The sequence below is a fragment of the Alnus glutinosa genome, chromosome 2 (genome assembly GCF_958979055.1).
Source record: "Alnus glutinosa chromosome 2, dhAlnGlut1.1, whole genome shotgun sequence".
Classification (NCBI taxonomy): domain Eukaryota; kingdom Viridiplantae; phylum Streptophyta; class Magnoliopsida; order Fagales; family Betulaceae; genus Alnus; species Alnus glutinosa.
Genome location: NC_084887.1, coordinates 32,063,467 through 32,076,180, shown reverse-complemented (window position 1 = coordinate 32,076,180; position 12,714 = coordinate 32,063,467). Strand labels below are relative to the sequence as shown.

The following is a 12,714-nucleotide window of genomic DNA, read 5'->3' as shown; positions in this document are numbered from 1 at the left end:
TGGACGTTGACAACTCGGTAGAAAATATCTTCTAAATCACAATTGCCAAAAGTCTTTTCTTTCTTTCTTGAGTAGTTGACCATTTCCTTTCTTGCCTAAGCTAAATAAATCTCATCGCCACATCATAGACCAATTAATTCTATAGTTGTATCTAGTTTCCTCCTGCATCAGGTAATATGATTGAACTTCTAGAGCAACAAGCACTCCATAACTTCAAGCTAAAATTTACAAGGGATGTATCAAGAAGCACTTGTCCCTTTATTCCCTCGTTGTTTGGTCGAGAAGGTTTCTAAGCAAGCACTGAAAGCATTGACTGGGATCGTTGATCATTGGACGACGAGTGACTCTGTAACTGTGAACCGCTTATTCGACAAAGGCTCAAAATTTCGAGTGGGGAGGTGATCATACGATCTTCGCTCTACCACTGATTACTGTTTTCTATTGGGAACCTCTCTTATTTCTTGGCGAAGTAAGAAACATACCGTTGTTGCTCAATTTAGCACTGTGGCAGAATATCGTGCTCTAGTTGACACCACTTCAAAGCTTCTTTGGTTGTGATGGCTATTACAGGATATGTGTGTCTCTCTCATCTGCTACTCTTGTGTATTGTGACAACAAGAATATTATTTAGATTGCCCGTAATGGTAATTTTCAAGAATAGACCAAATATACTGAGATTGATTTTCACTTATATAATTTGTTTGTCATCATCTTCTTCAAAAAGGCTCACTATAGCTTCATTTCATTATGTCTCATGATTAGCTCGCGGACCTCTTCACAAAGTCATATCCTCTAGGGCTATTCGTGATCTCGTCTCTAAACTCAAGTTGGTCTCTTGCACTCCATCTTGAGTTCAAGGGAAGCTGATAAATTTATATTTATTGTATGTCCACATTGGTTACTTATGTATGTATCAGTATGTATACTATATATTATTATGTGTAATTCAATATACAGTCTTATTCTCAACAGAAAGTAGTACACTTAATTGTTTAGTTTTTGTGAGTGCTCTTGCAACAAAACTAACTCTAGCTAGCTCTCTCTCTCTCTCAAGGACACGCTATATTGTAAGGTGTGGTGCTTTAAAGATTTTCCTTAATCTTGTTTTTGACCTATGTTATTGGGCATGCATCAAATATTTTATACTTGATATATATACAGGGGTGGAGGCACGTACAAGCTTGGGGGGTCCGTGGCCCCCCCAAAAAAATTTCAAACACTATAAATTTTATTTTATTTTTTTAGGTTAGGCACATATGGCCTCGGCAAAAAAGAATTCAGGCCCCCCCAAAAAATTTAATCTACTCTACTACTATAATATTTTTTCTTTTCCTTAAAAAAAAAATATTAAAAACCCAGCAAGGCAGCGGATACTAAACTAGAAAAAAAAAAAAACCAGACGCAACAGATAAAAAATAAATAAATAATAATCAATAGCAAATCTTCTTCAACACGGCAACCCAATGTTCAATAAAAAAATCACACTGCACAAGGAAAAAAAGAGACAAAATTTACTTTACAATACCTCTTAAACTTCCCTCAAACCCTAAATCTCACATTCAACCCCAAGAAAAAAGAAAAAAAAAATGCAGAGCTTGAAAATACTGAGGCAAGAAAACTGAGTCTGAGAGATTGAGATCTGGCTGTGCATCCACCATCAGCCCTCTGTCCACCGGCTCAAGCACCACCAGTAGCAATAAACACTCATCACAGTGAGTTATTTGCTCTTATTTTTTTTGCAGGCTCTAAATCTTTAATATGATTTTTCTTTGAAATTTGGGCTTTTCTAAAAGAAAAATCTGAGTGTTTACTGTGTAGTCTGTGTTTGATTATGTGATTTCTTTGAGATGGGTTGAGGACAAATAGACAATGAAGATTGATGAGAGAATTGAAGCACTGAAAGAGGGAGGGAGGCGTGAGGTTGAAGAGAGAAATAAAAGGGAAAAATATATATTAGCCCCCCAAACTACCACCATTTCTCCGAATGGCACTCCGAACTATCAACACTTGCACTCCGACCCTCCAAACTACCACTTTCTGATTTTTTGGCCCCATCTATCTATTTATACCGTTAATTCTAACAGAAATTGGCCAAAAACTCGAAAATACCCCTCCCTTAACCGTGGGAATTTCAAAGTGTAGGAGGGGTATTTTCGGAATTCTGTTTAGAATTGACGATATAAATGGACGGATGGGGCCAAAAAATCAGAAAGTGGTAGTTTGGGGGGCCAGAATCTAAGCATTGGTAGTTTGGGGGGCCATATGGAGAAATGATGGTAGTTTGGGGGGCTAATATATATTTTTCCCGAAATAAAAAGATAAGGACAAGAAATAAGGAGGACCACCGAACGGTTTTATCCTTTTTTAAAAAAAAAATGAAAAGATGAGGGGGCCAGGGCATAAGGGCGTGGGACCATGGGTGAGAGAAGGAATTGACTCAATAGGCAATAGTTTCAATTGAAGCATTGAGTGGAATCTAGAGGCTTCGAGTAATTGGGTGAGTGGATTTTTTTTTAATAGATGTAATTGAGTGGATTGTCTCCCATCTTCTCATAAATTCAAAATCTCAAGGAGTCAAGACTATTGACTCTTTCTTGAGATTAGAAGATTGCATATGAAAATGAATGGGGGGTGTGGTGGGACTTGGAAATGGGCAAGAGTGTGGGACCATGGTTGATGAGGGAGAGAAATGAGATTTGAGGGTGGTGAAAAATGAAAATTGAAATGAAAGACTTCCTCAAATATGATTAATAGAATTTTTTATATTTATATTTATTATTTAATTTTTTTTCAGTATTTAGTTTAGATAGAATTCTCAAAAAACTTACAAAATAAATACATAAAAAAATGAAACTAGGTATGTCTTTTTCAGCATAAGTACTAATTAAAATGCAACATTTTGATTTTAGATAGAAAAGCCTCATCCAAATTAGATTGGACTTCTTTTTTTTTTTAAAAAAAATTATTCTATTAAATTAATATTTGTCTTTAAAATAAGTAATCAATTTAGAAGACAATTTGAAAGATAACTTTTTTTTTTTTTTTTTTAATTGTGTTCATCATTACTTCTTCTAATTTATTATTTGTTTGTATTGGTTTGCAGGATTCATCTATCACATTATTGTGTTTGGTTTGTTTTCAAGAAATCCTTCAAGCTCAAGATAACGTTGCTTCGTTGAAAGGTACTCATTTTTCTTAGTTCCTATTAACTGTGCATAATTTATTTGTTAAGTAGTCTATATTTTTCTGTGTTTGCTATTTTTGCTAGATTAAGATTTTTAATAGATATTAACTTACTTTGATTATTGGAATTTTTTTTTTCCTAATTTGATGGGTTTGATTTGGTTAATTATTTGTTGTTTTTTTGCTTGTCAATGTTAATAAAAACTATTATAAGTCAAGTTTAAGATTTGTTTTCTTTATTTTACAAGTGGACGCACATATAAAGGGACTATATATATAATGTATATTATTTAAGTCCGGCCCCCCCTCCAGGAATTTCCTGGCTCCGCCCCTGTATATATGTATATATATGCATGCATGATACACTTATAAATCAATGAAAACATTTTCATCAGTCATGGATGGAGATGGAGCAATGAGAACTTTCTTTTACTAGTGTAAAAAATCGAAGGAAACCAAAACCAAATGTGTTTCGGTACAAGATGTGAAAGCATACAAGCAGGAATATATATATATCCTCTTTCTCAAGTACGTACTGAATCAAAATGATTTGTATTTTGTAGGGCGAGGGTCGAGGGGCTTAGCTTAGAAATTAAGCAAGGTGAGAGAGTGGGGAAGGGCTTAGCTTAGAAATTAAGCAAGGCAGGCGTCTATGTATAAAAAGTAGTGTCGAAACCTAGTACATAGAAAAACAACATCGAAGGTTTAAGAATCTCTTTTTCTTCCTTTTCTTCTTACTTTATATATTCTATCTTTGCATGTTTCTGTCTTTTAATTAGTTACATTCCTGATTGATCACTACCTTTTTCCTTTCTTTTACACTTGTTTTTATTTAATTACAATGTTCATCATCCTATATATAGTACGAAAATTAGATCAATAATTGGAAGGTGCGTAGATGTCTACGTACAATACTTAACCAGGTTAATTAATTATTAGCATTGCAGGTTTGTTGAATGTTAAATACCTATGTACGTGGCTACGTAGACATAACTTTTTTATGCACTAACAATTATTTTACTTTGATTTGGACTCATCGTCTTCTTTAGACCTCTTTCTCACTTTCGGCATTTGTGTTGCTTTTGATGATCATTATTTGCATGATAATGGGTGTTTAAGTACCTATCTTTATTTATGGCCATGTAGTAGCTAGCCATGCGATTGGGTAAATTTTTTCTAGCCTAGCTATTTTCTTCAGTACGGAAAGTTCTCTCTGATCTCTCTCTCCCTCCCTCTCCCCTTTAATTGGCATGCGTGCATTATGAACTTCTGGGTTTTGGCAAATTGACGTCCGGTTTTGCAGAAATCACCCAGAAGAAATGGAGAAGAACAAGGAAGAACTTGATGGTAGAAGCTTAATAGACAAGGTGTTCTCTTGGTCTCTTGAGGATGTTCTCAATAAAGACCTTTTCAAAAATCAGGTTGGTCGATCTGTTTTTCTTCTTATCTAAATATATTATTAATCATATATATACACCCCATCTAATATCTATGGGTTTTTAAATAAGAAATATATATACAGTGGGGCCCTGATTTGCCCACCCTCAAACTCTCGGTCACTCATTAAGGGGGGCAACCCCCGGTAGACGTAGAACCCCTCCAAGGCTCCTCTTGCAGCTGTTGCCGAACCAGTGAATTGTTGCTTGACAATTGACATTTCAATCTTCACTCTTTAGAGCCTTAAGTAAATTAAAACTTTGATGAACAATAGAATATAGAAGGAAGAAATTTCAGTCGTCTTCAAGTCTTTCCACTTTCCAGAAGGAGCTCAGAAAAGAAATGTAAAAGAAAGAAAAAAAAAAAAACAAATCAAAAACGAAGAAAGGAAAAGATTTACTTCGTTCTTCAACTTAGGGAGCGCTCCCATTCATTCTTTTGGTCATTCAATCACTCAGGTGTACAATGAGTTTTAAGTGCAAGATGTTCTATTCCCTAATTAAATTTCAAAATTTTCATTCCAGCCTCTAATTGGATTGAACTCAATCACTTACCATTGAAATATATAATTGTAAGTTGTATTTATATGTTTTAAATAATAATTAAATTTTATTAAATTAGTTTATTAATTATATTTTAAATAATTTTATTTTTTAATCTTGCCCCCTGTGAACAAAAGTTCTGGCTCTGCCACTATATATATATATATATATTAATTGTTGGTAAGATTAGGAGCAGACATGCACATGTATCATACATATATATGACATGCATGCTAATGATTCATTATTAGCGGCACGGCGACTTTTAGGTTGCCGCTAATAATCTCAACACTAATATAATGAGGCAATTTCTTGTAGTGGGAAGACTGTAAACAAATAATCATCCTACCATAGTTGTCCAAACTATTTTCTATTAGTAATATAGTTTTAGAGTTGTGTTATTTGTTACATGGATTCCACATGCATAGGTCCTACACTCATTGTGAGTGTATACAAAAACAATTTTCCATAGTTTTATCACTATGTATTTCTTTTCAAATTCAAGTTTTCAGAATTTTTCACATTAAGTTTGAAGGGAATGTGAGAATATAAGATATGGTTACATAATAGCTATATATATTCCTTATAGTACTATTGATTGTAATGATCAGGTTTGATTTGATTATTATAACTATCTTTAGCTTTACCTACCACAATTTTTCAATAAATACGAGTCTTTAGTATTGTAAATTTTATGAAAGAATAAAAGCAATATGTAACCCTTTTTGCTATTCTCTTTGCTTTATATATTTCTTAATTTATGCGTACTTTAATTATTCATTCAACGATGTACATTTTGTTCCCACAAGCATGTGTAGATCGATCTTCTCTCATGGCATTTAATTTCCATTCATAACTGCGACATCATTTACTGACAGGTTAAAAAGATCCCAAAAACATTCTCGTCAGTGGCAGATTACAACAAGTCATTCGTTCCTTCATTAATTGAGGAAACACATGCTGATTTGTTTTCCAACATAATAGCGCTGTCTCAAGCACACACTTGTGAAATAGAATATGTTGAAACATCTAAAACATTTAAACCTCCCAAAGACTTGTTTTATAAAATAAAATTAGAGAGCATTAAAGATTCTGAGTTGGAGAGCGCGAAAGATACTGAGAAAAATGAAGGAAAATATGAACCCGAGTCTGGTGATATTATTGCCTTAACATATGTTAGACCAAAATGCATTGATGATTTGAAAAGGCCCAAAAGATTCTATCTTATAGCTTATGTTCTTCGGCCAAGAGACTTAGAGACAGAGTCTAGTACGGTATCGATACTGGCATCAAAGCCCCTTTTAACTGATGAGGAATACACGCACAATTACAAGAAGGGAACACTTTTTGCAGTTTATCTTATGAACATGACTACAAATGTTCGTATATGGAAAGCACTGAACCCAGATCCGGAAGGGGGGAACACAAACATTATTAAAACAGTACTGCAAGCCAATTCAGCTGTAAGAATTTTAACTCATTTTACTCTTCAATGTCACACACATCATACATTCTCCAGTATTAGTAACTTTCTCTTTGAAGACTGACATTACTGATGCATTATGTATTTAATCCTAACAGGGTGATAAAAATTGTTTGACTTGCTTTTCTAAAGGAAAAAACAGTCTTGCCCCTTCTAATCTACAGGACATGATCAGCTCTTCTAATCTAAATGGCTCTCAAGGAGATGCGGTTTTAAGCTGCATTGGTATGAGAGGCTGCAATCATCAGAATCCTGTCAAACTGATATGGGGCCCTCCAGGGACCGGGAAAACAAAGACCGTTGGTGTCTTATTACATGCCCTCCTTCAAATGAAGGGAAGAACATTAACATGTGCTCCAACTAACATTGCGGTTTTGGGAGTTACAACACGGCTGCTGGGGTTGGTCAGGAAGTCGTTAGAGTATGACACATACGGGCTTGGAGATATAGTTTTATTCGGGAATGGTAAGCGAATGAAGATTTATGATCGTTTTAATCCAAATAAAAGAATGATTTTTGGTGAACATAAAGATCTTCTTGATGTATTTCTCGACTATCGTGTTGATGTGCTTGTGAAGTGCTTTGCTTCTTTCTCTGGCTGGAGAAATCGCTTAGAATCAATGGTTTCTTTGCTTGATGACCCGGAATTGCAGTACGAAATATATTTGAAAAAAAAACGAGAAGATGAAAAAAGAAAGGAGGAAAAAAGAAAGGAAGAAAAAAGGAAGCAAGACAAAAGAGAGGAAAAAAGAAAGGAGGACAAAAGAAAGGAGGAAAAAAGAAAGGACGAAGATGATGATCCTTTGACATTTGAGATGTTTTTAAAGAAGACTTTCTGTTCAATTCATGAGCAACTGAAGTTTTGTATGATTAATTTGTATACACACTTACCAACTTCTCTAATACCGTTAGAGGTAGTGAAGAAAATGATTAGAGCTTTGGATCTGCTTAAATCTCTTGAAACTGCAGTGTCGCAAGGTGTCGGTGTGGGTCAATTTACAAAGTCGAGTTTGAGAGAAGAGTGCCTTCATATACTGAGACATCTGGCGTCATCTTTGACATCCTCTGTTCCAAATTTAACTGATAATTATTTAATAAAAAAATTTTGCTTGGCAAATGCAAGCCTAGTGTTTTGCACTGTTTCAAGTTCTGCTAAATTACACCGTATTGAAGGAAGGAAACCATTGGAATTTTTGGTTATTGATGAAGCTGCTCAGCTTAAAGAATGTGAAACAGCTATTCCTTTCCAGCTATCTGGCGTCCGCCATGCTATTCTCATAGGGGATGAGAGGCAGCTCCCTCCTCTAGTTAAAAGCAAGGTTTGGGTTTTATCCTTGGTTATTTTATCTTTGCAAATTATGAACATCTTCCACTTTGTTTAACATATATGCTTGGAATGTGCATTTTTTAGATATCCGAGAAGGCTGAATTTGGAAGAAGTTTGTTCGAAAGATTAGTCATGTTGGGGCATAAGAAGCACCTTCTTGATGTCCAGTACAGGATGCATCCATCCATCAGCTTATTTCCAAACAGGGTGTTCTATGGAAAACGGATTTCAGATGGTCCAAATGTTAAAGGAAGAGACTACGAGAAGCGTTTCCTTCAGGGCAACATGTACAGCTCCTACTCTTTTATAAGTGTAGTTCATGGAAAGGAGGAATTTGGTCCCGGGCACAGTCCCAAGAATATGGTTGAGGCTGCTGTGGTCTCTGAGATAGTTGACAATCTTTTTAAACGTATGTTTTATTGCTTATTAGTCCAAGTTTATTATTCCGAAGAAAAAAAAATGCTTTCAGAAAAGTAATAGACAAATGATATGAATTCCTTTTACCATTTCCTGTTTTTCGTGACAGAATTCCTTAACACAAAGAAGAATGTTAGTATAGGAGTGATATCACCGTATAAGGCTCAAGTTTCTGCAATTGAAGAGAGGGTCAGAAAATACAGCAAGTCTGGTAGTGGCTTCAGTGTGAGTGTTCGTTCTGTTGATGGGTTCCAAGGAGGTGAGGATGATGTAATAATTATCTCTACTGTAAGATGTAATGGGAATGGATCAGTAGGTTTCCTTTCCAACCAACAAAGAGTAAATGTGGCACTGACTCGAGCAAGGTATTACTTGTATATATCAGATTGTGCTGCATGCACCTGAAAAAGGTTCAATTTCTGTCGGTTTTGCAAATTAAAATTTGGTCACTGTTTCATTCTTTAGGTATTGCCTTTGGATTTTGGGGGATGGGCTGACTCTGCAAAAGAGTGACTCTGTTTGGAAGAAACTAGTTCTTGATGCCAAGGAACGTGGGTGTTTCTATGAGGCCAATGAGGACAAGAGATTGGCTCAAGCAATTACTGCTGCCTTGGTGGAGCTTGGAGAGCTTGATATTTTACTCAATAAAGACTCTCTACTTTTCAAAGAGGCTAAATGGAAGGTACATGAATGTTTTGGTTGTTCTATGCCTATTTGATGTCGTAAAACATCTTATTTATCTAATATTTCTTCATCAATGACAGATGAAATTCTCATATAGATTCAAGCGAATCAAAGGATGGAAATATAACTTTATATAAAGATTTAATAAAGTGGTTTAAATAGTAGACTCTTGGAAATTTTATTTTGTAATGGTTTGAACTGATCTGAATTTTTATGACGACATATTACGTACCTTAATTAAAAAATGCAGGTTTTCTTCAACAATGATTTCCAGAATTCTATAGCGAGGACTAGCAATGTAGAGACTCGTAAGAAAGTGCTTTCTCTTTTGGCAACGCTTTCAAGTGGCTGGCGTTGGCCCCATGGGACTAGTTCTCAACTTTTAGAGACGTACAAGGTCGATGGGCAGCTGAATCTGGTTTGGACTGTTGATATTCTCAAGGAGGATTCATATCACATTCAGGTTATGAAGGTTTGGGATGTTGCGCCATTATCTGATATAAAAAAACTAGCAAAGGATCTTGACATGGTATTTGGGAGCTATACAGCGGAAAAGTTGCATCGGTGCAAACAAAGACGTGTTGAGGGGTATGAGCTTATCTGAATTTGCTTTTGAATCTGTTGTTCGTTAAACTGGACACCTAATATGTGTATGTTTTTCTATTTAAATTTAAACTCTGAATCTGATGAATGAAAAGTATGTTATTAAGTAGTGTTTAACTGTAGGAGGCATCTATTTGTGATACAACTGCTCATCTGTTTGACTTTGATACAGGGGCTTAGTTGTTCCAATGAGATGGCCGGTGAACTCAAGTAGTTGTCCAGAACCTGATAGTGTGCGGCACCTCACAAAACCGCTATCCTCACTCAGTCTGAGGGATGAGCCAGATACATCAACTGCAACTCCTAGGTACGTGAAACACATCTATTGTTCTAGTTAGACTTAAACTCTGAATCTGATGAATGGAAAGTATTTTATCAAGTAGTGTTTAATAGTAGGAGAAATCTGAATTTGCTTATTATCTGAAAAGGGTCTGAATATATATGATACCCTTGCTCATCTGTTTGAGTTTGCTACAGGAGCTTAGTTGTTCCAATAAGACCGGCAATGGGCTTAAGAAGTTGTCCAGAACCTGATAGTGTACGACACCTCACAAAACCACTATCCTCACTCAGTCTGAGGGATAAGCCAGAAACATCAACTGTAACTCCTAGGTGCGTGAAACACATCTACTGTTCTAGTTAGACTTAAACTCTGAATCTGATGAATGGAAAGTATGTTATCAACTACTAGTGTTTAACAGTAGAAGGAATTTAAATTTACATATTATTTGAAAAGGGTCTGAATATATATGATACCCTTGCTCATCTGTTTGAGTTTGCTACAGGAGCTTAGTTGTTCCAATAAGACTGGCAGTGGGCTTAAGAAGCTGTCCAGAACCTGATAGTGTACGGCACCTCACAAAACCACTATCCTCACTCAGTCTGAGGGATAAGCCAGAAACATCAACTGCAACTCCTAGGTGCGTGAAACACATCTACTGTTCTAGTTAGACTTAAACTTTGAATCTGATGAATGTACAGTATGTTATCAACTACTAGTGTTTAACAGTAGGAGGAATCTAAATTTGCTTATTATTTGAAAAGGGTCTGAATATATATGATACCCTTGCTCATCTGTTTGAGTTTGCTACAGGAGCTTAGTTGTTCCAATAAGACCAGCAGTGGGCTTAAGAAGTTGTCCAGAACCTGATAGTGTACGGAACCTCACAAAACCACTATCCTCACACAGTCTGAGGGATAAGCCAGAAACATCAACTGCAACTCCTAGGTGCGTGAAACACATATACTGTTCTAGTTAGACTTAAACTCTGAATTTGATGAATGGACAGTATGTTATCAACTACTAGTGTTTAACAGTAGGAGGAATCTGAATTTGCTTATATCTGGAAAGTGTCTGAATATATATGATACCATTGCTCATTTGTTTGAATTTGCTACAGGAGCTTAGTTGTTCCAATGAGATGGCCAGTGGACCCAAGAAATTGTCTTGAATCTGATAGTGTCACTAGTGTGGGCAACCTCTCAAAGCCGTTTCACTCACTCGGTCTGAGGGATGAGGGCCATGAGGCAGATGTTATGGCGTCGCATGGTTTGGAGAGCAAGAGAGATACAAGAGCCAGCTCATGCAGTATGGAAACCTCAACTGAAGCTCAAATGCCGAGTGTTGCAGATAACTCATCCTTTATCTCCAAGTGCTCGATTATGTAGTTCAACTACTTAGGTGCTACTTTGATTTCTTATCCAAAGTTGTAACACCCCAATTCGAGAACGGGCACATAATACATATATTTTTATATATAACATTTACATAAATATATGCATTTAAGAATTCCCACAAATTAATTAGGGTATCTATAATCTTTAATATGTTCTATAAATTATTAATGTAATCATCCAAAAATTTTAGGGAAAAATATAAAAAAGCCCCCTGAATGAACTAACAGCCGATTTGAAAATAGTCCATTGAATTTTCAAATGTACTAATGTGACCTACTAAACTATTAAAGTGTGTCAAAAATACTTATCGAAATATTCCTATAATATCTATATTCTCTTAAAAACTAAAAAAACAAAAACTAAACTAAACTAGTTTTTTTTTTTTTTTAAAAAAAAAAATGTAAAATCAATCAATGTGGTTGGATAAATTATGATTTTAAAATGCTCACTGCGGAATAAAAAATAATTCAAAGGTCTTCAAGGTAGGCAAAAAGTAGCATTTTAAACAATATAGTCAAATTCTATCAAAATACTTTACGGATTCTGTTAGTGTCAATACTAATAAAAATAATGACATGTGTCACTCTTACAAAAATACATTTATAAAATTTTATTACTCCCTGCAGTCAAATTTCGTGAAAACACTTGACGAATTCAATGAGTGTGCCACGTTAGCATCAATAAAATGACGACACGTGTCACTGTTAATAATATATATATATATATATATATATATATATATATACACACACACACACACACACACTAACAAATTTAAATAAATTAAAAAATTAAATTTTTTTAATTGGGGTGGTTGCCGAGCCACCACTTTTTTCTTGTTATTTTTATTTTTTATTTTTTAGTTAAAGTTAATTTTTTTAGATTTTAATTTCTTTAACTTTTTAGTTTTGTATTAATAGTTTTTTTTTTTAAATAGTTTTTTATTATTAATTTTTTATTTCAGGTTTTAATAGAATAAAGGTATTATAGGAATATTTTGACAAAAATGACCTTTTTGGCAAACTTTGATAGTTTGATGGGTCACATTAGTGCAATTGAAAATTTAGGGGGCTATTCTAAAATCAGTTGTTAGTTCAGAAGGCATTTTTTTTTTTTTTTTTTAATATTTTTCCCAAAATTCTATATTCATTTGATAACATTGTAAGATATTTAAGCCTAGTACTTCAAAATCTTTCAACAAATCATTACAATTCACTATAATAATATCAATCACTTCTTAATGATCATATTATTAACATGTCTCAAGTTAACAAAATATAAATTCAATATCAATACTTCATTATTAAACCACATAAGGTTTTCCCAAACTAATGTTTCACAAAAAATACTTCGCAAGATAA

General features: G+C 34.6%; 1 protein-coding gene across 2 annotated transcripts; it reads left to right on the top strand.

Annotated features, from left to right (window-relative positions):
* The first annotated feature begins 4,331 nt into the window (after window positions 1–4,331).
* On the top strand, window positions 4,332–11,467 carry LOC133860001 (uncharacterized). 2 transcript variants are annotated; one of them, XM_062295618.1, is made up of 12 exons: window positions 4,332–4,604; window positions 6,041–6,625; window positions 6,744–7,964; window positions 8,057–8,381; window positions 8,499–8,754; window positions 8,855–9,071; window positions 9,324–9,661; window positions 9,849–9,983; window positions 10,154–10,288; window positions 10,462–10,596; window positions 10,770–10,904; window positions 11,077–11,467. In XM_062295618.1, the coding sequence occupies exons 1-12, from the start codon at window positions 4,503–4,505 to the stop codon at window positions 11,342–11,344; spliced, it is 3,852 nt and encodes a 1,283-aa protein (XP_062151602.1). In that variant the 5' UTR covers window positions 4,332–4,502; the 3' UTR covers window positions 11,345–11,467. The 2 variants fall into 2 exon arrangements, with proteins under 2 accessions (XP_062151602.1, XP_062151603.1); XM_062295619.1 differs by lacking the exon at window positions 6,041–6,625.
* Window positions 11,468–12,714: the final 1,247 nt, after the last annotated feature.